General features: G+C 56.3%; 1 protein-coding gene across 7 annotated transcripts in view; it reads left to right on the plus strand.

Annotated features, from left to right (window-relative positions):
* The first annotated feature begins 2249 nt into the window (after positions 1-2249).
* Csnk1e (casein kinase 1 epsilon) overlaps positions 2250-26345 on the plus strand; it is a 30554-nt gene continuing 6458 nt past the window's right edge. Inside the window, exons 1-8 of one of the 7 annotated variants that reach the window (XM_013153124.3) lie at positions 11013-11211; positions 14286-14373; positions 22133-22243; positions 22464-22612; positions 24081-24309; positions 24943-25113; positions 25569-25717; positions 26205-26308. In XM_013153124.3, the coding sequence (XP_013008578.1) occupies positions 14298-14373; positions 22133-22243; positions 22464-22612; positions 24081-24309; positions 24943-25113; positions 25569-25717; positions 26205-26308 (989 nt within the window). In that variant the 5' untranslated portion in view covers positions 11013-11211; positions 14286-14297. Of the gene's footprint in view, positions 2287-11012; positions 11212-11428; positions 11903-14285; positions 14374-22132; positions 22244-22463; positions 22613-24080; positions 24310-24942; positions 25114-25568; positions 25718-26204; positions 26309-26345 lie in introns of those variants that run through there. The other 6 variants (XM_063243884.1, XM_063243885.1, XM_063243882.1 and 3 more) reach the window with 6 other exon arrangements.

The raw sequence follows: 26345 nt of genomic DNA on the forward strand, positions 1-26345 counted from the left end.
AAAGACATAAGGCACTGTAGAAACAAATTAGGGGGAACTATTTTTTCTTTCTTTTTTTCTTTTTGGAGACAGTGTCTCACTATGTAGGTCAGGCTGGTCTCCAATTTTCAATCCTCCTGCTATAGTCTGCTGAATTCCGGGATTACAGGCATATGCTGTGCTGCCCAGCTTGCTGTCTTTAAGAGACAGAGTCTCAATATGCTGCTTACGCTGCCTTCCAATTTGTGGGCTCAGGCAATCCTCCTGCCTCAGCCTCCCCAGGAGCTGAAACATTTTCAGACACGCGACATCATAACCAGCAAATTAGGGAGATTAAACACGGATTGAGATTAAACAATCTAAGGGGAGAAACAGGGGGCCTGGGTTGGACCTGCTGGCGCACACTCGGGGAGGCTAAGGCAGGAGGGTCGCAGTGTCAAGGTCAAGCTGGAGGATTTAATGATTTAGCAAGACCCTGTCTCAGATTAAGAAATGGAAAAGAGCTGGAGGTAAAAGCCCAGGGTTCCCTTCCCAGTCCCACAAGTGAACAAAGAAATACAGGCCTTTCACGGGAGCCAACTGAGCCCATTAGGTGTTGAAAGCAGGAAAGAGGAAAACACAAAAACCCTCGCAGCGCTGCCCCCAGAAGGGCTCAGGGCAGCTGGGCCAGGCTCTCCCACGCAGACTGTGTGCTCTGGCCTCAGGCACAGCCGTAATGCTACCTATTTACACCCTGCCTGATTCTCTTCATATTATAACCGATTTCCACATCTCGTAAGCTGTTTGTGAACATTTTTTTAGTGCTTGCAAAATATTCCATTGTATGTTTGTGCTATGCACCCATTCCTGTGTGTTAGACACTCAGATTTGGTACAATTTTCAGCTTTTTTTCCCCTTCATTTCTTTTCTTTTTATGATCCTGGAGAATGAGCCAACGAACTACATTCTCAGCCCTCTTTAAAATATTTATTTTGTGGTACTGGGGATGGAGCCCAGGGCCACATACATGCCAGACAACTCCTCTACCCCTAAACTATATTCTCAGCCCTTTTAAAATTGTTTATTCTTTCTTTATGTTGGTTTTTTAAGACAGGGTCTCATTGCATAGTTTAGGCTGGCCTTGAACCCACTAGGTAGCTCAGGTTGGCAGTGATCTTCCTGCCTCAGCCTCATGCATGTGTCATCCTGCCCAGTTTACATTTTACTTTGAGATAAGGTCTTGCTAAGTGGCCTCAGACTAGCGATCCTACCTCAGACTCCTGACAGCTGGGACTCCACGTGTGCAGGATTATGAAGACCTCCACAGTGAACACAGCTGTACTCTAGGTGGCTTCCTCAGGACAGGTTTCTAGAAGCCGAATTGCCAGTCCAAGGCAAAAACAAAACAAAAATCATATATTTTGAGTGGCTAGAATCCTTCCAAAGACGTAGCCCTTCTTTTTTTTTTAACCCCTGCCACCATCAAAAGGCTGGGCTTTTCAACAAAAAAATGTGCAAATGCAATCTCAGGTACCAGGAAGAAGATGGGGTAGCCAGGAGGCTGGCAGATGCAGGAAGAGCCCAAGTTTGAGCCCAGCCAAGGCAATTTAGCAAGACCCTGTCAAGGAAAAAATAAATTAAGGCTGGGAATTTAGCTCAACAGTTTAAGCACCTGCCTGGCAAGCTCAAGGTCCTAAGTTGGATTTCCAGTCCAAATATAACAAAAAAAAAAAAAAAAAAACTGACTGCGGTGGTGCACATTTGCAATCCCAGCACTCAGGAGGCCGAGGTAGGAGGATCACCCTGAGTTCGAGGCCAGCTGGGACTACATAGTGCGACCGTGTCACAAAACAAAGAAAGAAACGGTTATAAAGGGTCAGGGGCGCAGGGAGAGGGTACAAAGGGGAGGGCCCACTCTGGAATCTGGTCCCCTCTACGGTCCCCCACCCAAGGTTAACTCCTGACCCCAGGGGATTGAACCTGAGGTCTGGGGACCGGCTCTTCCGGATCATCTGAGGGTGGAATGGGGAATCCGGGTCTGTCTGGGATTCACGATCTGGAAGGGCAGATGGGGTCCATCCCACGCGTGGCGTGCGCTTCGCGAGAGCCGTCCCCGCATCTCACCCCGCAAGCACGAGAAACACGAATCCGCCAGCCCGGAGGCAGGGGCGGGGCGGGGCGAGGGGCGGGGCCTGGCGGCGGTGACGTCACGGCCCCGCCCCCTCGGCCGGCCGGGTCCCAAGCGCCGCCACTCGGCTGCCGAGTCCTTACCTGGAGCGACAGGTGCGCGCGTCTGCGTCTCGGAGGCGACCTCCCTCCCGGTGCCAGGTGAGCGCAGGCAGCTGCGCGGGGAGCACAGCGGTCGGGGAGGCCTGGCCCCGTCGGCGGAGAGGGCTCTGGGCTAAGGGACCGGTGAAAGGGCCGAGCTGGCATCGTGGAGGGACTTTGTTTCTGGTTGTGGTTGCCGAGTGCTGAAAACTTCTGTCTTTGGGAGGATTGGCAGGAGAGGAAGAACCACAAATGTGCTGACTGTTTTTACACGATGTCTTTTCCTCGGAGGGAAGGGAGCGGGCGTTGTTGACTATTTGGTAAACGGAGAAAAGTTAGAAAGAGATTCTCTGTGGTTTTAAGACACAGGCAAAGCCACGGTGGATAGTTGGTCCATTTTTTTTTTTGTTTCTTCTGCATAATCAATTTAATATAATTTCTTTTTTTGAGGAGGATGACTTTATTCACAGATATCCATTTAATGTAATTTCCTCGTGCTGTGTTTACAGTTTTCGTGTTTTGCTTTTCCTCTCCAAACGTGGTCATAAGCGTTTTCTCGTGTCGTGTTAGTCATCCGGGTATGTGTAATCATGCTTAATGGCTGCATCTTACATGTGAAGGCTGGGTACCATTTGAACCCTGGCAGGAAGAAACTGAGTGTCAGTCAAACCCTCGCCACCTCTACGTATCAGTTTCTGCATCTGGGGAATGGACGGATAGGGCAATTTCCCTGGGGTCGTGACTTCCAGACGCCAGGCGGGGCATGATCCTTGGCTGAGCTTCTGGAAGAGGTGCAGAGTGAGGGCTTGAGGGGAAGAGGAGGGGGAGGAGAGGTAGACTTGAGTAATCAACCCATTGTACAGACGAGGAAACTGCCAGGCTTGGTGGCACACATCTGTAATCCCCGCATTTGGGAGGCTGAGGCAGGAGGATTGCTGCGAGTTGAAGGCCAGTATGGGCTACAAAGTGAAGTCAAGTCCAGCTTGAATTACATAGTGAAGCCCTGTCTCAAAAAGGTTTTAAAAAATAATATTAACTCCCCATCTGCCTGCTTCGGGCTGTCTTCCTTCTTCTCCAGGGACCCATTCCATCTCCTACCCTAACCCCTTACTTTCTTAACTCCCTGGCCATTCTTGGAGGGGGGTTGGGGGCCAGTCAGCTGACCCAGGTGGACCCGTGGCCACTCAGAGTTAGGGTAGGGCGCACATTTCCCCAAGCTGTCTGTTGCTGACCCTGGGACTTGGCTCAGACTCTTAACTAGATTTTCCTGGGAGGGGCACCTTCTTGGCACCCTCACTTGCTCCCCAAGTGAGCTGGGAATCCAGGGCCTTCCCTCTGAGGCCCTTCCCAGCTATATTTTTTAGTTCTATTTTGAGATGAGGTCCCACTAAGTTTCTTGAATTTGTGATCCTCCTGCCTCAGCCTCCCAGAGTTTTGGGATCACAGGCATGCATGCTCCATTTGCAATCTCTTTGAGAGAGTCCCAAGCCCTGGGGGGTGGGAAATCTGGGCTCCAGACAGTGTCCTGCCAAGGGTCTCCACAGCCCAGGCCAGCCCTCCAGGACCACAATGGCACTTCAGGCCTCCCCAGGGACCAGGCCCGGGGATCTCCACTGTTCTGAAAGTCAGGGAAGTCACCTTGCCAGGTGCAGAAAATTGGAGGTGGCTCACTGCATAGTCACAACTTCAGTGATTCAGAGTAACAATTAGCCCCAGGACGGAGTCATGTCCCTGCCGTGGGTGGGCCCAGGAAATGATAGTCTCAGAAACATCTACGGCTGAGCTGGTCTGGAGTCTGCCGCCCGCGATACTCACGAAGACCTTGGCTCCCGTCCCGCCTGCTTTAGGGCAATCCCAGGCTTTCAGGATGGTTTTTATTTATGTTTTTGTTGACTTATTTGTGTGTGATGCTGAGGTTCAGAGCCAGGGCCTCACACACTCGGAGCAGCTCTGCCGCCCAGCTCACCCCAGCCCCTAGCGAGCTGCCACGGAAACAGAAGGGCCGTGACCCCGCAGAGAGTGAAACTGAGGCACAGAGAGACTGGTGAGTCACCCAGGTGGAGCCAGGACCCGGTCCCAGGCTGTCTAATGACCCCACTCAGTCTGTCCCTGCCTGTGTGGTTTCTGTCACCTAAGGTAGTATCCAGCTGGATGTGCAGTGGGTTTTCAAAGGCACAGCCATGTTGTCACCTGCTCAGGGCATGCCAGCTTCTCAGTGTTCCTGCCCACCATGACCCTGCCTCACATGCACATACTGAGTTACAGAGACCTGTGCCCCCGCTCTGGGCCTCCAGGCCAAGTCCCATGGGCCTGTGGCCTCCACACCCCACAAAGCCCAGCCAGGCCCAGCTCTGGCCCCGTGTCTGGATTAATAGCAGCTACAGCTGCCATGCCCACATTGGGCTCTGGGCTGCGGGCTTTGTGTGCATCGTTTAATCCACGTGAGGTGAGGTGTTGCCAGCCCAGTTTCTAAAATGAGAAGTGAAGGCCAGGGGTAAAGCTCAGTGGTGTAAGCACCTGCCCGGCAAGTGCAAGATCCTGAGTTTGATTCCTAGTACAAACCAACAACAACAGAAATAACACTAAAATGAAGACAGTAAGGCTCCGGAATTCACTATGTCGCCCAGGCTGACTTTGAACTCATAGTGATCCTCCTGCCTCAGCCTCCCGAGTACTGAGATTACAGATGTGCACCACCCCAGATTCCAGCTTCTTTCTGGCTGCCGCACACTGGTGACTCAGTGAGCCTGCTGGGGAAGGCTCTGCTCTGGAAACAGCTACCTCAGTGCTCAGAGCCCCCTGATACTTCCAGAGTTGGTGAGTGAGCTTGCGGTGTCTCAGGGCCAGGGAACTCTTCAGTAGAGCCTCAGATGCCCCAGGCAGGTCCTGCTTGGCTTGCTCTGTGACAGGGCAGGGTGGGGCTCTGAGCTGGTCTGGAGAGGTAATTCGGGTCCCCCAGAGCCCTGGCGACTGTGAGATCAGATTCTTGACCTCCCCCATCCGGTTTCTGGCTGTCGGGCAGCCGCGGTGATCTGCAGCAAGGGACAACTGTGGCCTTAGGTATGGCTCAGTGACCAGGGCTTGGGAGGTAATCTGGCTGTGAAGTGCTTGTGACCTGTCCCACAGCTGTATTTGTGTAGCTTTTTATGTTAAGAGGACAGAGCCAGGCATAGTTCATACACCTGTCATTACAGTACTTAGGAGGCCGAGGCAGGAGGATGGCTTATTTGAGAGTAGCCTGGAGTACACAGTGAGCCCTGACGGCTGGGGGTGCTTAGTGTGCTTAAGGTCCCAGATTCCATCCCTGCACTAGGGAAAGGAAAGGGGGTTTAAAAAAAAAGACATCACTGTGGTCTACATCCAAAGTCTCCGAACAGAGGCTACTCTTTGTCTTTCTCCTTGGGTGTGGCCGGCGGCTACCACAGATTTTATGTTTTGTTTTGTTTCTGAAACAGAATCTCACTATAGGTCAGGCTGGGCTCGAACTCACTATGTAGCCCAGGCTGACTTATAATTTGAGATGATCCCCCTGCCTCAGCCTTCTGAGTTCGGGGATCAGAAGCACTAGCGGCCACACCCAGCTGCAGCCACATTGTCAGCTAGGGAAGAACACAGCAAGGGTTGACCTTTTGGGCCTTGTGAGGAGCTAGCATCAGGACACATCGTGGGTGGCCGTGTGACGTGGCCTGGACGTGATGAGTTGCAGCAGTGGGGATGGGATTGTCAACCTTCGTCCAGCAGTGGGGTCCCGTGGCCTGGCTGATGAGTGGTTGTATGTCCTGGGCTTGGGGACCAGCAGATGAGGGGTCAGAGAAGCCTGAGGCTGGGGGTGGAGTGGTGGGTGACCAGGGCCAGGGCAAGGGACCTTGGGGGATGCTGAGGGATGTTTAGGGCTTTCCAGGAGCCATGGAACATGGGACACATGTTCCTGTCTCCTCTGGGACTGGATTCAAGGAAGCAGGCCAGTGGCATGGGACTGCTGATAGAGGGCCGGCCCACCTGCAGCCTTGTGGACAGAGGAGGACAGAGAGGCTGCTGGGAGAAGAGGTGCAGGGGTGCAGAGGAGCCATGGGACAGGGCCTGTCCCCAAAGGAAGGCTGTTTGGCACAGTGTGGCCTAGGGATGGAAAGTGTCAGCCCGGCTCCACCCACAGCCACGTACAGCCTCACTCATTGCGTGGGTATTTATGGGGCACCTCTAGGAGGGTATCGCTATCTCTGTCAGTCTTTGCCTGTCTGTCTCTCTCTAGTGTATAGCAAGGGAGTTAAAATAAGTGAATGTGCAGCCAGGCATGGTGGTCACATCTGTAATCCCAGCATTTAGGAGGCCGAGGCAGGAAAATTAATGCATGTTTGAGGCCAGCCTGAGCTACAGAGTGAGTTCAAACCTAGTCTGGGTTACCTAGCCAGGCCCTTTTCAAAAGTAAGCAAACAAACAAAAGAAGTTGAAAATAAGTTAGAATTTTCAGCGAGTCCTAGGGAAACAAAGAAAGCATGAGGGAGAAAGAAGCCCACTTACGACTGTACTCAAGGAAGATTTCTGAGAGGAGGTAAATTTGAGTTGTGACTTGGGCCAAGAGCAGGAGGCAGCCACTGGTAATTGGAGGCAGATACTTCTGGGCAGAGATGGCAGCAAGTGCAAAAGTCCTGGGGCCTGAGGACGTAAAAGAGAACATTAAGTGTGGTGTGAAATAACTTTGCGGGGAGGTAGCAGCCCAGTCACAGCTGGCCGTGGGAACGAATGTGGATTTCATCCATGACTGTATTTTTAGTAGCCAGGACATGCTCATGTTTTGAGTGTGGGGGTGATGTTAGGGGGAGCCCTTTCCTACTCAGCCCAGACGATGTGACCCCAGACTCTTTCTCCACATGGTAGCTGGGATACAGGGTTGCTCCCAGTGTGACCCAACCCCTCGTTTACAAAGGGAGATACTGAAGACCTTTAAGGTCACCTTATCTAGACCCCAGAGAGGGGCTGGGAACCCCCAAACTCACCCTGAAATCCAGTGACTCCTATGCTAAAATCCAGGCTTCTGGAGCCAGGCATGGTGGTGCATGCCTGTATTTCCAGTACCCTGGGAGGCTGAGGCAGGTGGATAGCAAGTTTCAGCCTAGCATGAGCAACTTTGCAAGACTGTGACACAAAATAAAGACCAAGGCCTCTGGCAGCCCTGCCTTCCTTCGGGCCAGAGGAGGAAAGATGAGCCATGGCAGAGATGAGCTGACCAGGCCTGGCCATGTGCCGAGGTCACCAAGCAGGAGCATAAGAAGGGGGTCCGGGGCAGGCAGGACCCCCGGGGCACTGAGAAGGGCGGGTCCTCAGGGGACATGGAGAGGAGAGCAAGGGCACTTACAGCAGGGCCCCATCTGTGGGCTGGTGGGCCTGGGGGACCTCTCAGTACCTCAGGGGCCTGGGACAGCCCTGAGCAGGACCCAAGAAAGGAGAAACGGAGGAGCTCCTGGAAGCCCAGAGCGAGGTGGGTGAGGTTAGTTAGTGCTGTGACCAAAGCCCAGGGAAAAAAACAGCTCAAAGAGAAAAGATTTAATTTAGCTCAGGTTTCAGCCCCTGTCCGCTGGCTTCTGGGTGGAAACGTGGCAGCAGGGCACAGCAGGGGAAATCTTGGTGGCAGGTGCTTGTGTTCCCAGTACCTTGGGAGGCTGAGACAGGAAACAGACCAGGGGGCTGTGTGTGCCTCAGGGAAGGAGGCTCTTCCGCTCCTCTTTGTTAAATACTTAACAAGGTGCCGGACACTCTTCTAGGTGTTGGTGACACTGTGGTGCCCCAAATAGCATTTACTCCTTGCCTTCGTGCAATTTAGATCCCTCAGTGAGGGATGCAAACCAAAAATAAAATAAAGTAAAATAAAATACGCACCATGTAGAGTATGCCCGGGTTGTACTGAATGCCAGGGAAAGCAATAGGCTGTGCCTTCCTGTGAAAGTGATTTTTTTCCCCTTTCATTGGTTTTTTGAGACAGGGTCTCACTATGCAATTCAGCTGACCTTGAACTCACTGTGTAACCTAGATTGACGTTGAGCTCAGGGTGATCCTGCTGCCTCAGCCTCCCGAGTGCTGGGGTTACAGCCATGCCCAGCTGATTTTGTTTGTTACGACAGGGTCTCCCTGTGTGGCCCAGGCTGGCTTGGAACTCCTCCTGCCTCAGCCTTCTGAGTGCTGTGATTCCTGTCCCATGCTGCCATGTCTGGGCCATGTCTGGGCCAGTCACACCTGGAGGAGGGGAGAGGATGGGGAAGAGCAGCCAGGCAGTGGGAGTGACCAGCTGAGACCCCGAGGCAGGAGCTTGCCTGTTCCAAGGGACAAGGAGGAGATGCCTGGGCAGTTTAGCAAGACCTGGCCTCAAAATAAAAACAGACAGGGGGTGGCCAGGGGGGCTGGCTGCTTCCTGCAGGTGGAAGACTCACTGCAGGCCACACCCTGGGGCTTTCAAAGGGGAGGCCCTTCTGATTCGGGAGGGAGGCTGGATGCTGGAGGGAGGTCGGATTTCTGGGTTTTGGAGCAGGCTCCGCCCCCTGGTCGGCTTCCCGGGGTTGTGTTTGTTTCTCTTCAGAGCTGAAAGGCAAAGCTCTTTAGAAAACTCAACCTGCGGCTTAGACTTATGCTGAGACAAGGAAGAAGACTGAGCCCCCGTGATGTGGCTTGTCAGGCGATGGGGTGGGGGACCATCCCTGCCAGGGAGAGAGTGGGGACAGCCTGGGGAGGTCCAGGAGCCCCTGTCTTTTCAGCAGGCTTTGGGGAAACCAGAAGCTTTTTGTTTTTGTTTTGCTAGCAGGGATTGAACTCATGAACTCATGACTGTGCCAGGTAGGCGCTTATGCTGCTGAGCTAAATCCCAGCCCTCTTTTTGATTTTTTAAGCCACAATCGTAATTATGAAGCTCAGACTGGCCTTGAACTCACTATGCTGCCCTGGAACTCCAAGTGATCCTCCTGCCTCAGCTTCCCAAGTGTTGGGATTACAGGCGTGCCCAGCATAACCAAAACTTTTGGTTCTCCTACTTGGGAGGATGAGGCAGGAGGATGAAAAGTTCTTGGTCAGCCTGGGCAGTTTAGCAAGACTATCTCAAAAAGGGGCTAGGGCTGGAAGAGGACAAAAAGGGGGACATTTGTTCCCAAAGCTGGAGGTGGAGTGGGCAGCAGCCTTGTTCCAGCGCTGAGTCCAGGTTCAAGAGTTGGTGTGTGCCCTTTGGCAAGTGTGGGGGACCCTCAGAGTCCCTCAGTGACTGCAGAAAGAATGCATCTTCCATCTGTTGTCCTTGAAGACAATTCTGGGGGTGCAGGGTGCCTGGTAGGTAAAGACGAGCATCTATGTTTGCAAAACAGAGTCCAGCTTGGAAAGTTGGAGCACCAGCACCGAGGACCAGAGGGTAGAGGAGGGTGCACTCAGCTCTGCTCAGCTGTGCCAGGGCCCCACTGCCTGGGCTTTAGGACACAGAACCCTGCCCCTGGCCAGAATTACCAGGTCTCCCAGGAATTCAAGAGAAGTCAGGAAGTCAGACCTGGAAGATGATTAGGAATTAACTGACAAAACAAAAAACAAGGAGAATCACCACAGGTCGAGCCAATCTGCCAGCCGGTTGGTGATATCCTGCCCTGGCAAGGCAGCACCTAGGCCAGGTCCCGGGTTGCCTGCCTAGGGCATCTCCTGGGAGAAGGCTGCTCATCCGGAAGCAGGCTTTTGGGCCCAGCACCCTGGGGACCATTGGAAGAGCTGGTCCCAGGCAACCTTGAGGCTTCTCTGGGCCCCGGATGCCCAGCCTGTAAGCAGCCCGGCCTGAAAGGCTCCTACCAGTTGGGACAGTGTGTGACTAAGGCCCACAGGCTTGCAGGAAGATGCACTTATTATGGAAGTGACTCTTCCCTGAAACGTGCTTCTGGAAGCTGTGTGCTCAGCCATTTCGGATATCCACAGTCACAACTCTGTGTGTGACAATGTAGGTGTGTCACAACGTGGGAGCTTTGCGTGGCACAGTGTAAACAGCAACATTTTAATAACCTTGTCCTTCGGGGAACCTGGAGGAAATCTTCATTAATTCTTGGGGGAAGTGGGAGGGCAGGGTGTATTTTTCCTCAGCCCAAAGCCCGGAGGTGGCTCCTACCTCGGGTGCTGGTTCCAGGGTAGAATGTAGCAGCCCTCCCCCAAGGGGTGAGACTGGGATTTTAGGCTCCGCTCTCTGCCTATCCCAGCTGAGCTGCAGGAAGGCAGCATACAGAAGGAAAGGGCCCTATTTTCCTGGGAAGGGAGAGTAACTGCCCGGCTGGCCCCTGGATCTCCATCGTTGGCTGCCCCGAAATCATCCTGGCCACTGTTCTCTGCAGCAGTCAGAGACTGGGGCGCCTGAACCCCAAGTCTATGGCTCCTTTTGCAGTGAGGGTCATGTGCACAGGCCTTCCTTCTCTGAGGCCAGTAGATGAGGAGACTCTGCAGGTGGAAAAACCCCTGGCTTCTGCATACTCTCCTCTTTCCCTTGTCCCCCATCCCACTTTCTCCACCTGCGCCCTGCCCTGTCTCAGGGTGCCCGCGTCTGCGCGCGCTCCCCGGCTGCCACGCGCGACACTGCGCTCCTGCTGCATTTCCTGGCTGCGGCTCCCCCCACCCCCACCCCGCATCCTCCCCAGTCCCGGAGCGCACGGGCCCTTTAAATCCTCCGGGGCGGCGGCGGCGGGCCGGGGATGACATCAGCGGGCGGGCCCGGGGCTCAATGGGAGCCGCGGGTGCGCGCAAGGCGGACGCGCGCAGGCCGGCGGCGGGGGCGGGCGGGAGGCGGTCGGGCGGAGGGAGGCGGCGGCGGCGGCGGAGCCCGGAGCAGAGTCGGCCGGGCCGAGCGGAGCGGATCGCGGTGCGGCGCGGCGGCTGGGCCGGGAGAGGCTGGGGCGCCCCGAATCCTCCGGCATCCGCCCCGGCGGGCCGCCTCCGCCCGCGGGAGCCCCCCGAGCAGCGGCCCGGCCCCGGCGCCTTTCCGGCGGGGTGAGTATCGGGGGGCCGCGGGCCCGCGGAGGGGCGCGAGCCGGGGGGAAATGGGGCTCCCTCCGCCTCTTTGTTTTTGCTGGGAGAAGGAGGGCGGGGAGGGCGACACACGCGCGTTCGAGCCGCGCAGGGGGCGCAGTCCGGGCGCCGCCCGCCCGGCCCGGCGAGGACAAAGGCGCGGCCGGGGACGGGGAGGAGGGGGACTGTTATTTTGCACGCCTGCCGGGAGAGGGGCCCCCTAGACCGGCGTCCCCCCACATTTGGACTCTCCCTTGGGCCCCGGTTCGGGGGCGATCTCCAGCTGAGATTCGGGGCTGGCGAGGAAGGGGGCTGGGGGGACGCGGTCCTGTGGATCGGGGCTCCCAGGCCAAGCCCTGGGCTTCGGTAGCTTTCCGGACGATCAGCAGCGCCCCCCTCCTCGCGTGGCCCTGGTGCCCCGCACCCAGGGTCACCAAGGCTGTCCCCGCCTGTTGGATCGGAGCGTCATGAGGTCCCTGGGTGCCAGAGTGTGTGGTCCCCCAGGCCACCAGCTGTCTTCTCCTTTGTGGAGAGAGGAAGGGTGGGGGTTATTTATCTGCGGGGATTCTCCCGTTCCTCCCCGGTGAGAAACCCTTGTTCTGCTGGCGACCATGGAACTGGAGCCCGGACCTTAGGAGAGACGCCCCCAGTTCCTCGCAGGGCCAAACTCAGAGTGAGGCCAGCCCCCTCCCCAACTTTGCCCTGAGTTTTTTTTTTGTTCTGTTTTTTTGTTTTTGTTTTAATGTATCTCTTCTTCCCTCGGTATAGCCTCCCCCGGGGAAAAGGATTGGGAGGGGGCGGAGTGTCTTAAGTTGCTTCCAGTGCATGCCCGTGTTTGGGGCTCCTTGGTCTTGAGGTCTGAAGTGTGCCTTTGGTTGTTATTTTCGTGGTCCAGTCACAAGGCTCCTGACTGGGGAAGTGGGGAGGCCTCAGGAAGTAAAAAACCCGATCGTGGGTGCTGTACGGGGTGGTAGTTGTCTAATTTTCCCCGCCGTCTGAAACTCTTGAATCTCCGTCTGCTTCCCCACCCCACTTTGTTTCTCTCCCCTCACCCCTACCCCACCCCACTCCCCTGGGAATCCCAGCCAAAGAACTGGAAAGCTGCTCCCCTTCCGGATGAAGCCCAGCTGCATTCTTCTGGGGGGCTTCAGGAGGAGTGCTGGGACAGACTGTGTCTTTCTAGGGACCCTGGATGCTCGCTGCTGGGGGTCCCCGGTACTCTGGGTGGCAATCATAGACCGGTTGTGGGGTCTTGCAGACCGCTCACACCTCATCTCCTCTGCAGACTACCGGGTGCGGGGAGGGGGCCGGGGTCATGTGTGGTGTATTTATGTAAGACCCAGACAGAGGGCACAGGTATTTATATAACCCGGCGTGGGTATTTATGTAATATAGGATGCAAGGATATTTATGTTCCTTTTCCTAACCTGCTCGGCTCTCGCGGCTGCCCCCCTTGCATAGTCTCTGAATTGGTGTTGGTGGAAAATGGGCTGGTGGGGGCCATGCAGGTACCCCCTCCCCCTGGGCTGACCATGCACACCGCTTCCCTTGCTTGCTGGCAGGGACGAGCTTGGGAAGCCGGGCAGTGTGTGGCTGTGGGGCGTGTGGCTTTCCTGCAGATGTGGGGCACGTGCTGCTGGCAGCTGAGGCACCTCAGCTGGGCCAGGTCAAACATGCAGGCAGAGGCCCGGGACTTTGGCTGGCACGGCGTGGCGGCCGACTTCCTTGCTGCTGTTGAGGCCGAGCTGCTCCTGGGAGCTGGGGCTGCTGTCCTGGCCAGGAGCTGTTGGCTCCGTGGCTCTGTCCCAGCTGGGAGGTCTCGCCTGACCATCAAGGGAATAAATCCACTCTGGCTCCTATCCCAGGTGGCCTGATGGCTGCTGGGGGTGGTGACTCTTGGCATGGGAAGGAACAGTTCCTTGGCGCTTTCCCATCTTCTGTTTTGCCTTTTGGCCCTGGTGTAAAATGAGCAGCCTGTGTGTGTTTGTGTGTGTCCCCATCAGCTGGGGCAGTGGGACCCCTTTTGGGTTCTGGGTGAGACCCTGCCATTGACTTGCTGCTGGCTGGTGTGGGCACAGTGGCATGATCCCTCTGGGCCTCAGTCTCCTTGTAGTCACCCCACTGCTGTCTTGTAAACACAGAGGTTGCAGAGACCCCTCCCGCTCCCCAATCTGTCTGCCTGTCCCTGTCCCCCCAGTAGGCTGAACCACTGCCATGACTTGAGCTGCCTGTCTGGGAATTCAGGAGCCCAGACCTCTGCCCCAGGCCTGTGCAAAGGGTCCCAGCCAGGGTGGCCTGGGCCCTCTCGTCTGTAGGCTTAAGGGGCCTAGCGTGGGTCTCAGGACGGAGAGAAGCCGCTCAAATCAGAGCCCTTCTTGCCCCACTAGCAATCTAAAACTCAGGAGCTTAGTGAGCCAGGCATGGTGGCTCGTGCCTGTAATCCCAGTGCTCAGGAGGCTGAGGCAGGAGGATCCTTTCAAAGTTTGAGACCAGCCTGAATTGCATAGACAGACCCGGCCAGAGTGCTCCCTCCTAGGGGTCCAGGGACAAAGACCTGGGTGATTCGCTGATATCCTGAGTGGGGGCAGACGACACGATTTCTGTACTCTCCACACGGGGTCAAATCCCTCCTTTGGGGCCCTTGGTTTCCCTTTCAGTCTTGGTCCGCAGTGACTGTCTTCCCCTTGAGAAGGTGCTGTGATAGGATCCCCACAGGGTGTCCCCCAAAGGGATGCCATCTCTTGGCTGTTGTTTCCTCTCGGGCCTCGGGCACCTACTCCATCTTTTGCCAGGCTAAGCTGAGCGCTGTTGGGAGCCTGGGCAGTTCTCCAGCTGTGTGGGAGGGCGGGGTACTGGGACCTGGGGTTTGGCACCTGGCACCTAATTGCCCTTAAGTAAAGTGAGGCTGACTTTCTGAATGTGGGAAGAGGGGAGGATCCTTCCAGATCCTGGTGGCTTGGCCTGCCCTTTGGTGGGAGGCAGTGGAGTCCATGGAGGGGGGGGGGCTTGCCTCGGTCCCTGTTCTCTGACCCCACTCTTTCTGTTTCTCTCTGCAGCAAGAGTGAACCATGGAGCTGCGTGTAGGGAATAAGTACCGTCTGGGTCGTAAGATCGGGAGCGGATCCTTTGGGGACATCTACCTGGGTAAGTGTCCGGACCCCCAGTTGCAGTCCCCGCAGGGCCAGGAGGAGGGAAGATGCCAGCATCTCAGTGTCTGGAGCCAGAAGCTTGCTCCAGTGGTGGGCATTGCCTCCGGGGCCACCCAAGATGGGGAGGGAGACCACCGGGATGAACACACGAGGTGGTTTGTTTGGTTTTAGTGTTTTGAGGCAGTTTGACGTTGTAGTTCAGACCGGCCTGCAAACTTACTATGTAGCCCAGGCTGGCCTGGAATTCCTCCTGCTTCAGCCTCACAAGTGCTGGGATCTCAGGCATGTGCCAGCCAGCCTGGATAAATAATGTATTTTTAGTTCTGATTTCCAGCTGGCTGGCCCGATCTTAGCTAGGCATGGGAAAGCCCAGACTGAGTTATGTCCCTGTCTTGTGTGTCCTGGGAGAAATATGCTGGTGACAGAAAGGAGGCCTTTGCCTCTGTGTGACCCCCTTCCAAGGCCCCTGGAATGCAGCCCAGGCTGGCTCTGAGATGACACAAGGGAGGGGTCTCCGAGGGACCCCCTTCTCTCCGGATGTGCTTCCTGGTGGAGTCTGAGTTTGTCCCGATGGGGTATTTTGTACAAATCGCTGACTTCTCAGTCTTCTAGACTGAAGAGGGGAGGCTGTGGCCTGGAACACTGCCCCTCAGCCCGTGGGATGACCCTTCCCCTGCAGTCACTGGTCCAGAGGGAGATTCCAGGGGTGATTTCGGTTTGAGGGCCTTGTTGTGAGAGCGGGCAGCAAACCAGGAGGTGGGCCTTCTCCATGCACTGCTCCAGTGCCCTCTGGGGTGGGCCTGCACCACATCTGTGCCTCAGTTTCCCTCCTTGGGCAGTGAGAATAAACCAGCTCTGGTCTGGGCAGAGGAAACCGAGTCCATGAACTGTGTTCATCCATTCAGACCCCAGGGTTTCCTTCTCCGGTGGTCAGCGTCCCTGCCCCTTGGTGTACGACCCCATCCCACTCCCGGCTCAGTGAGCCTCAGGGTGCTTACCTGGGGAGCCCGGGTGAAGCTGGGTGCCGTGGGGTCAAGGTGACTGCCCATGGGTGCTCAGAAAACCAGCAGAGGCGCCTTTCACAACCACCACTGCTTCCCGGGTCAGAGTGGTGCAGATGCCTGGGAGACGCAGACAGGCCTGGCCTGGTGCACCTGCCTGGACCTCTGTCCGCCTGTAGTGTATGGGTTGTTGCTGCCTGACTGACTAAATGCTGTTAGGAAGCCCCGGTGGAATGGCGCCTGCCGAAGCCATTTATAAACTGAGGTGCTGGCCGAGTGCAGTCCCCGGGCAGGCCCGAAGTAGCTCACACTCTCTCCTAAACGGCCTCAGCGTTCACAGTGGAGGGAAGGACGGAACCCATTGGAAGGCTTTCTGTAGCAGAGCATAGCACATAGCTGTAGTCCCAGCTACTTAGGAGGCTGAGGCAGGAGGATTGTGTGAGCCCAGGAGGTGGAGACCAACCTGGGCAACACAGCAGAACCTCCTCCCTGAATTAATTAAGTGAGGGTCTGTATTTGTCCTCCCTCCCCAGTGCCCAGCTCTCGGCCTGCCCACAGGGCTGCCCCCGGAAGGCTGGTCACATGAGGGAGAATGCAGCTTGCAGGAGCTTTGCTGCAACAGGATAGCAAAAGGTTAGGGTTTAGGGGCTATGCCCCATTCAGGTTCCCCAGTCTGTTTCCTGTTTGCTGGGTGACCTGGGATAACTCACTTTCTCTCTGAGCCTCAGGCATCTGCTCCCACACAGCACCCCATCCCGGCCCTTCTGCTGCCAAAGGGCCTTGGAAGCCCATGCATCTTGGACAAAACCCAGAGTCACCCCCCTTGTTCACACAGCACCTGCCTGGGGGCAGAACTTCCTGTGTAACGGAGGGGGGCAGGCTTTATCTTAGAAACTAGGTTCTGGGTTACTGCTTTTTGTATTGGCTCTGGGGTCGGTTGAGCTCGGATTTGGATGTTGGCTTCTTCCTTCTAGCTGTTTTATTTTTGGGGTTTTAGCTAATTTATTTCTGGGGTTTTTTGGATCAAGTATCTTGCTGTGTAGTTTAGGTTGGCCTTGAGCTCACTGTGTGGCCCAGGCTGGCCTCAAACTCCAGGCAATCCTCCTGCCTCAGCCTCCTGAGTGCTGGGATTATAGATATGTGCCACCTCGGCGGATGCCGACTTTCTGTTTGTTTAGCTGTGTGCTGTTTGGTGAGCCATGAGCTGCCTGCCTTGGCTTCCCTCTCTAGGACAGAGTCGTGCGGGAGATCCTGTTATAAAAGCACCCGAGTATGCCTGGCCCGGTAGTGCCCCCACCCTAATGCTTGGGAGTTGCTGCTTATTTTAAGAGGCTCAGAGGCCTTTTGGGCCTGAGAGCAGGGCACGGTTCTCCCAAGTCTGAACTTCAGTAGGAACGAGAGTGTTGGGGACCTGTTTGGATGTGCTCTCCCGTCAGTGCCACCCTAGGCCCCCGTCCTGCAGGGATGGAGACAGTGGTGACCAGAGGCCTCCCCGGCTGGCTGCTGCTTTTGTTCAGCACTCTGGCCACGGCCTCAGCAGTGCCCGGACCGGGGCCCGACACCAGATGGCCTCTGCAGGTGGGGCCAGGCTCGGTGTCCAAGCCCTGCTTTCCAGGATCAGCCGTGGACACACAGGCGGCTGCCAGGCCACGGCTCATGTCCAGGCCCCCAGCCTGCACGATGAGGGGATGGTCGGGAGGGTGGGACACTGTGTGGGGCCTCAGGGTGGCTGGTCGGGGTCCGGAGGTGCCGGGCCTGGGCCCTCTTTGCTGGCTCTGTGATCTCTTAAGATCCCTGGTCCTCAGCTCCGGGAGTCAGGCTGAGTCAGTAGGAGACACACTCTGGGTTTCTGATAGGAGGTGACAGGGTTGCTGTGACTGTTGCTGCTGTTTTGGGGTGGGTGTCCCTCCACCCCAAAGTCTCCAGGTCCCCAGTGTATCTGTAAGGTGTTGTCACCCCTTTTTCCCCCTACAGCCCCACTGGGGTGGGCCAGACCTAGGCTCTTCCCAGGCTGTTGTTTGGGGTCTGACCAGTCCCGCAGGTCCAGCCCACACTTCTCCCTCACAGCCTGGCCACCCTCCTCCAGGGCGCCTCTGCCCTGGTCCCCTCTGTGTCCCCGCCCTGTCTCCTTCTATGTGGCTGGTTGCCTTTGGTGCTCCCCAGCAGGCACACTGGGCTCCTCCAGGGCAGTCCTGCCCCAGCTGGCCTAGCTCTGCCGCCTGCCAATTGCATGAATGCCGTGCTGGGGACCTGGGATGGAGGAAACCGGGCCCTGGGGGTGATGTTTCCAACCCTGGCCAGCTGCCAAACCTGTCTAAATGTCTGCTCGTTGGTTGTGAGAATTTGGGGTTGGGTGGGGAACAGGAAAGAGCCAAGCAGCTTCCACATGGGGATGTAAAACCCACGGTTCCTGCAGTGGGGGAGACCACCTAGGCGCAAGGTTCCCAGTGCTCTGGCGTCAGAAGCCTTTGCCCAACAGCTTGAGTTCCTGTCAGTAGGAAGTTGAATGACTCAGTTTCTCAGTGTGTCAAAGATTGATGCAGAGTGGTCCTGGCTGGATGGTGTCAGGGGCTCGGGGACAAAGGACTCCATCTGCCTGTGCCTCCTTGCGGAGTCACCAGTACCCTTGGTCTCTGTCCCCTATTCCCTTGCCCCTTCCATTGCTTTCTCCTACCCCAGCGAATCGAAGTGTGTGTGCAGAGGGGTGGATTTTGTCCCCCGGGGGATTTGGCCACATCCAGAGACACATTTGGTTATTACAGCTAAGGGGAAGGTGGCACAGGGAGGGGTAGCTGCTGCTGTATTGTGGGTAGGCATGTGGCTCTGCCGTGTTCCCCACAATGCCCAGCACAGCCCCGCCACAAGAAATTCTCTGGCCCTGGATGTCGGTGCTTCGGAGTCTGACCCCTCTGTGACCACACCTGTGCCCAGCCCCACACCCAGCCTGATGGCTGACCACTGGAGACCCTTTAGATCTTGCCCTGCCTGTGTCTTCCATCAGCTGCACCAGACTGCTACTCAGAGTTGACAGCAACCTGTTCCCCCTGGCCTTTGCACATGCTGTGGGTTAGGATTAGGGCTACATAGCCTTGCTTCTGATCCAGGAGCCCAGGGAGAGGCTCCTTTTCCCAGAGAGTGGCTTGTCCCTGCTTATTTGTTCCCACGCTGTCCACTGACCTCTCTCTTTCTCCCGCCCACTCCCTTGTCTCTGGCACCCGGGCCTGTCGGTCCTTCCTCGACAGCCCTGCCATTTCGGAGCAGGTAGGTGTGCCAAGCACTCTGTGAGGCCACCTTCCTGTGTTTTAAAATTTTTTATTAGTGCGTGTTCGCACCACATAATCGCTCACTGGATGTAGTCATTTATTTATCTTTCCCCTTTATGCAGATGAAAAAAATATGCAGACAGTACCAAAAATGAAACCACAAGAATATGTGAAAAGAAACAGGCCACAAAAGATCATACACTGTGTAGTTCTATTTTTGCAAAATGTCCAAAATAGGCAGATCCAAGGACAGAAAGTACAGTGGTGGTTGCCATGGGTATGAGTGTTCTCGGGGGCGATGAAAACACTCAGAAATCAATTGTGTGCGGAACGCACCGAGAGCCGCTGAATTAGTTGTACGCGGGAAGTGCATGAATGGCATAGTATGTAAATTTCCTCTGAGTGAAGAGTGACACAGTGGGGACACGGCGAGGTGTCGGAGGCGTCCCCAGCCCAGTCCAGATTTGGCGGGTCCCTCTTGCTCTTAATGCAGACGCAGCTGAAGGGCAGCGGCGACTCGCTTTGGAACTGAGGCCGGCCCAGAATACACGCTCTGTGCCTCGATCCACCACTTCCTGTGTCTGGAGATCTCCACCTCTGCCCAGAGGACGCGCCCCTGTTCTCCCGCATTCTGTTCTGTGCCGTGGATGGGCTCTTCTTCCCTTCCCCAGTCCCCAGCCCCCGGGTGACGGACGCTTGGGTCCTTTCCAGCCTGCGGCTCCTGCCAACCGTGGACAGTGCATGGCCTTGTCCGGGCCTCGTTTTGCTTGCACCGTGCAAAGGCTGCAGCTGTGGCATCGCTGGCCGGAGCTGGGTGGTGGTAGTGACCCTCCTGTCCCCGAGCCAGCCCCCGCCGGCAGACGCATGCTGTCCCACTGTGGGGCTTTGGGAACACTGTCCTCTGAGGCTCTGTTGCACTGGGTGAGCCACTCCTGGGAGTGATCTCTGTGCCTCGGTGGTGCGGTTCACACCTTTGCCCTGTTTGCTGTTGTCTGCCTCTGGGCTGGGGAGCTGCTTGGCTGTTTTGTTCTTCGCCTGTCACCAGAATCATGAGCCGGACTGCTTGCTGGTGTCCTGCCACGCAGGAGGGGATCTTCCGGCTGCGGGGCAGGGAAGGTCAGGTCCCAGCGCGTAAGCACGGAAGGTGGGGACTTTTTATTGTTTTTAAATGGCGTCTGGGTATTGAGGGGTGCACAGCCTGAGGTTGCATGGGTGGTGTACTTCCCTGGACACCACTCCATTAAAAGGGAATCTGCACCTGTCACCCTGAAGACCCGTCCTCCTCACCTGGCCTGTCTTTACCTTCTCTTCACGGAGGTAACTTCTTATTTTTCTGAGACAGGGTCTGTCTGTGTTGTCTAGACTGGCCTTGAACTCACTATGCAGCCCAGGCTGGTGCTGAACTCACAGCGGTCCTCCTACCTCAGCCTCCCAAGTGCTGGGATTACAGATCTGCCCCACCATGCCTGGCCCAGCTGATGTTTTAAAAATATTTCTTTTAAGGGTCAGGGATTTAACTCAGTGGCCTAAGCGCCTGCCTGGCAAGTGTGAGGTTATGAGTTCTAGCCCCAGTTTTTAAAAAAAAATCCTTTTTTTTTTTTTTGTTATTGTTGTTATTGCTTGTTTTGTTTTGTTTGGTTTGGTTTGGTTTTTTGAGAAAAGATCTTGCTACGTAGCCACACTGGGCTTGAACTCTCTGTGGTCCTCCCGAGGCTGCCCCTGCTCCACCCAGGGTTGGGTTGCAGGCCTGCACCACCTCTGAATGGTTCCCTTTGGTGGAGGCTTTTACCACGCTCGTACCCCTAAACTACGTGGTTAGCATTGCATGCTTTGATGTTGAGTCAAAACTGTCAAGCTTCTTTCTCTTCCCTTTTAAACAATGAGGTGACCTTCCTGTAACCAAATGAAGCATTTTAAAGTGTGCGGTTTAGCAGCTTTTACTGCGGTGTTGTGTAACCATTACCCCATCTCAATCCAAAACATGTTTCGGCACTTCTGCCCCTCGGCAGCCACTCCCCACTTCCTTGCCCCTGCCCCCAGCAGCCACTTGACAGCCACTTGTTTACATTCTGTCTTAGCAGATTTGTCTGTTTAGGACATTTCCTATCTATCCTCTTGCGTCTGGCCTCTTTCACCAAACAGAATGTTTCTAAAACTCAACCATGTTGTATCATGTATCAGGACTTTATTCCTTTTCACAACTGAATAATATTCCACCCTGCACATAGGCCATATTCCATTCATCTGCTGGTGAGTGCTTGGGTTGCTTCCACCGCAGGCCTCGGGAGGAGTGCAGCTGCCAGAGTAGGAAACTGGGAGTGGCTGGTTGCTGTGTGAAGTTGTCATCTGCCCCTCTTTTCTGCCCTCTGGGGTGTTGGTTCCTGAGTGTGTCTTTGTTCTTTCTCCTGATGACTGACGTCCCCAAGGTCTGTGCCTGGGAGCAGAGTTGCTCAGGGAGTGGAGTTACTCAGAGTTCCAGTAGACACATGAAAGAGGCCAGGCCCACGGGCACATTGCTTCCCCCTCCTGGACTTTCCTGGCTCCCCTGGGGCGTTGTCCTGGTGTGGCGTGAACCAGCTATGCCGGGGTCCCCCTGCTGGCCTCACCCTTGACTGGGGCTGCTGGCTTTATTGGTCCCCGGATTCTCCCCGGGCTGTGTCTGCTGCCGTTCTGCTCGTCGCCTGGGTGGTGCTGCCCCAGCTCACTCCTCACATGTCACGGGAAACCCCTGCCTCCCCTGACAGTAGGCCGTTGGCCTCCGGTTCATCTTACTTACTGGAACTAGGGAAACTGAGGCACACAGGTGTTTGCAATTAGTTGCTTGCTCTTGTGAGTTCCTGAGCTGTGCGGTGGGTCCAGGCTGAGCTGGGCCTTGGGGCGCATGGGGGTGTTTTCTCAGGCAGAGCCCAGGAGTGGGGAGGGAGAGGCGAAGGTTCATGTAGGACTCTCACACCCAGACCCAGAAGCTGGCCCAGCCAGCTGTTACTAGCTGTGTGACCCCGACTGGGTCTATTTTCTTGCCTATATAGTGGGGGTGAGGCCTCCCTGCAAGAGGAAGGGGTGTTGGGGTAGACACTTGGAGCGGCCCCTGGAAGTGTGCTTGTGGGGGTAACTGGAGCTGGTCAAGGGAGGCTCCTGGGCCCTTCTCTTCTGAGATCCCCCTTTGGCCTGACACACCCCTGTCCTCATCCTCCCCGGGATGCAGTGTGTCCCTTAGCTGGTCTCTGATCCTTTTATGCCCAGCCCTGCCCTTCTCAGGTATTGGGCTGTCTTGCTAGAAGAGACCTGGTTTCCCTGGACAGTCCAGTGAATTTCTCACCCTTTCCTGGACACCTGTTGCTGTCCCTGCCCCTCCAGAAGCTTTCGCTAAGCTCCCCCTGCCACCGCTCAGTGTTACCCCTTATCTTCCTAGCCTCCCCTGGGGCACAGCAGTCTGGGGACTACCCAACCCGCAGGATGACTGATACTTTACTTCCTCTCCCCCTGGCAGGTGCCAACATTGCTTCTGGTGAAGAAGTGGCCATCAAGCTGGAGTGCGTGAAGACCAAGCACCCGCAGCTGCATATCGAGAGCAAATTCTACAAGATGATGCAGGGGGGAGGTAAGGAGAGGCAGGGCTGGGGTGGGGCTTGGGTATGCAGATGAGAAGGGGGCAGGGCTTGAGTATGCAGATGATGCAGGGGCAGGGCTGGGGCAGGGTTGTGAGTATGCAGGTGATGCAAGGGAGATGTTGCTGGAAGGGTATGCTGGGGCAGGGCTATGCCACACAGGTGATGGGGGTTGGAGGACCGCCCCTGACAGACCCTCTTTCCCGGCCCCAGTGGGGATCCCATCCATCAAGTGGTGCGGGGCTGAGGGCGACTACAATGTGATGGTCATGGAGCTGCTGGGCCCCAGCCTGGAGGACCTCTTTAATTTCTGCTCCCGCAAGTTCAGCCTCAAGACGGTGCTGCTCCTGGCCGACCAGATGGTGAGTCCCCACCTCCCCGTTTCCCTCTCAGCCTCTGTTTCCCATGGGGCACAAGATAGCAGCTCTGCATTCTGCCTCCAGGGGCTGCTGGAGGAGGAGGTGGAGACAGGGACCTAGCTGACTTGGGGTGTTTGTTTACAATGCAGATTCCAGGTTTGACTCTGCCCTGCCAAGTCAGGCCCCTGAGATGGGCCCCCAGGACACTGTTGCTGTGATTTTAAAGTCTGATCACACAGGCTGGGGACTGAGTCCTGCTCCATGGGGAGGACAAAGATGAATTGCTAAGCCTCTCTGAGGCTCAGTCACCTGTCGGGAGTCTTTGTGTCGTCCCCCCTCCCCCCACTTTGCCAGTTGTGGGGATTATGGGCAGTGCCTAGGCCAGAGCAGGCATTAGGGTGACTACAGGGAAAGCTTTTTAAAAAATACAAAACCAGGGCTGGGGAGGTAGCTAAGTGGTGGAGTATTTACCCAGCATGCATGAGACCCTGAGTTTGATCCCCAGCACTGCTTTAAAAAAGCGTGTGTTTGTTTGTGTGTTTATATTAATATGTTTTGACCTGACATGAAATGTGCCGATCTCGCTGCGGTGCAGTCTGCAGCTGGCCTGAAGAGCCTCAGACAGCTTGCAGTTGTAGGCCAGGTGCACACGCTGCAGGGAGAAGGACCATCAAGTCTGGGGGTGAAACTCACAGCAGCTCCCAGGGATTCGGGGTTCTCTTCCGTGCTGCAGCCTGAGGCCCAGGGCTGGTAGGAGCTGCCTGGGGATGCTTCCTGTGCATGGATGTTAATTTGAGCTTCAAAAAAATCCCTTAAAGGGGAAAGAAAGGCTTTTAAAACAAACAAATCCTTTAAAGGGAAAAGAGGCAGAAAGGGTGACTTTGGTGTCCTTTAGAGCTAGGTGATGATTCTCTGTCTGTGCCCCGTCCCTGCTGAGCTCAGGCTCCATGCTTTGATACTTTCTGCCCTCCATCTCCCTGCTCTGCTCACTGTGTGCCCCTGGCAACCTGCGTTGGGGTAGAACCATGCTGCAGGTGTCTGCAGGGGCCCAGCTGCCTCGCCTGCCGGGTCCTCACTTCTGAGTCTGCCGTTCACTTTTTGTCTTTATCTCTTGGCCTGTCTCACAACTCGCTTTATAAAGATCTCTTTCCAAGCCCATCCTATTGTCACTTCCCCCAGGAAGCCTTCCCTGATCTGCTCTTTGAAAGCATCCTTTGGGGCTGGGGATTTAGCTCAGTGGCATAAGCGCCTGCCTTGCAAAGCGCGCAGTCGTGAGTTTGATCCCTGGTACCAATATAAATAAATAAATAGAAAAGAAAGCATCCTTCACAGTTGAGGGTAGAACTTTCTCTTTGGTCTCAGGACAATGTGTCAGTTGTCCATTTCCGGGGCCTCAGCCCTGGGCCAAGCCCATTGGAAGGCCCCTCTGTTGAACCCACGCTAAATGATTTGCTGTCATCCTACCCCCCAGATCAGCCGAATTGAGTACATCCACTCCAAGAACTTTATCCACCGGGACGTCAAGCCTGACAACTTCCTCATGGGCCTCGGGAAGAAAGGCAACCTAGTGTACATCATCGACTTCGGTCTGGCCAAGAAGTACCGGGACGCTCGTACCCACCAGCACATCCCCTACCGGGAAAACAAGAACCTGACCGGCACTGCCCGCTATGCCTCCATCAACACGCACCTGGGCATCGGTGAGTGTGGGCTTGGGCTGGTGACCGGACCCATCCCCAGCTTGGCCGAAGGCTCCTGGGGAGGGACTTGGGTTTTGTTTTTTATTTTATTCATTTTGTTTGGTTTGCAACAGGGTCTCACTACGTAGTGCAGGCTGAGTTCAAACTTGGGGCAATCCTCTTGACTCGGCCTACCAAGGTGTGGAATTTCAGGCAAGTGCCACCATGCTTGGCTCCTAGGGACTTTGTCAGGGCCCTCACTGAGACAGTCCTTATTCCGGCGTCGCAGAGGTGTGGTTGCCTGCCCCTTTATGGACTCTGTTGAGTGGGTGACAGTTCCCTTCTGTACCACCAGGAAAGGCAGGTGCAGGCAGAGGTTTAACCCAGGCAGCATAAGAAAAGAAGCTTTAGTGAGTGCAGAGTTGGATTTGACCCCAGGCCCCTTTATGCCACAGCTTGCACCCTGGCCATGCAGTGGGCCAAGCATGGGGGCAGCAGTGCCCACTCATAGTTGTTGAATGACGTAGCGGCTGCGGTGGAGGAACTGTGCCCACACAGCTGAGAAGGCTCTGCCTCAGGCCCTCGCTCAGAGCAGGGCTGCAGGGGTCTGGGGTGCTGGGGATGGTGCCGCTCACCTCCCCTCTGCCCCTGCAGAACAAAGCCGTCGTGACGACCTGGAGAGCCTGGGCTACGTGCTCATGTACTTCAACCTGGGCTCCCTGCCCTGGCAGGGCCTCAAAGCGGCCACCAAGCGCCAGAAGTATGAGCGGATCAGTGAGAAGAAGATGTCCACGCCCATCGAGGTCCTCTGCAAAGGCTACCCCTGTGAGTAGCTGGCCTGGGGCATGGGTCCTCTGTCTGAGGGCAAGTCAGGGCCATCTCGAACCCAGAGAGCCTTAGTCATGGGTGCTCTGCTGCTGCATAGTCCGGGCCTGGCTGGTACCTGCCGTGTCCCAGCCCACGCTCATCTCCCAAGGGGCCTCTCCCAGTCCAGGTGGGCGGAGGGGGGTAGGGACGTTCACTTCCTGTTGCTGGGGTCGTGTTCGGGTCACCTCCACTGCTGGGCTCTTGCACACCCGCTGCCCTGGTCTCCATGACCCCAGAGTGCTTGGAGGGGGTAGGCAGGGAGCGGGGACCTTGGGTCCTTGGAGCAGTTACGGAAGCAGCCCCCCATCTTCGGCAGGCTGGTTCACTCTTCATCCTGCTCCTCTCGGGTGGGAGGTATCTGGGGACGGTCGGTGGCCCTCACCAGGCTCCTCTGTCCTGTGTGCCCCCTCCAGCCGAGTTCTCAACATACCTCAACTTCTGCCGCTCCCTGCGGTTCGACGACAAGCCCGACTACTCCTACCTGCGCCAGCTCTTCCGCAACCTCTTCCACCGGCAGGGCTTCTCCTACGACTACGTTTTCGACTGGAACATGCTCAAATTCGTGAGTCACTTGAAGGCCGAGGCAGGCTTGGGGGACCGGACGGGCCAGCCCTTGACTCGTAGGGCCCGAGTGACCCAGTGGCGGGCGGGGCTCCCAGTCAATGGGAGGTATGAGCTGCACAGCATGAGTGACCTCACCGGGGTCCCTGAGCGCCCCTTCTCCTGCTGCATCAGGGTGGCCAGCGAGGCAGGGGTGGCACTAGCAGGTCCACCCGCTGCCCTGCTGGCCGCCTGCACCATCCTCCTGCTGCTCTTGTCCTTCGCGTCCCAGGTGGCCGCCTTCTCCGAGTCCCTCGTGGCCAGCCTGGACCCATGCAGAGTGGCTTCTTTCCTCCTGGTCCTGGGACCCTGGGTCTTGCTAGGTGGTCACTCTGTCTCCCTCTTTTAAGGATCCTGGGGGGTGGGGTGGGGACAAGCGTTCACCAGCCGTGCCTGGAGCTCTGAAGCCCGCGAAACCCTGTCTTCTTTCACATCTGTTCTGGAAAAAGGGGGCTCCCACGAGCCAGGCTCAGCCCCGCAACGGCGAAGCTAGTGCACCGCCCTGCCCCCGTCCCTGGCCCTGTGCCGGGCCCTCGTGCTCTCCCACATACTGGTAAGGAGCCTTCGAGGCCTGGCCCTTCTGCGATTCA

This window comes from Cavia porcellus, unplaced genomic scaffold (assembly GCF_034190915.1).
Source record: "Cavia porcellus strain 051 isolate PalLab524CR breed Dunkin Hartley unplaced genomic scaffold, mCavPor4.1 scaffold_40, whole genome shotgun sequence".
Taxonomy (NCBI): domain Eukaryota; kingdom Metazoa; phylum Chordata; class Mammalia; order Rodentia; family Caviidae; genus Cavia; species Cavia porcellus.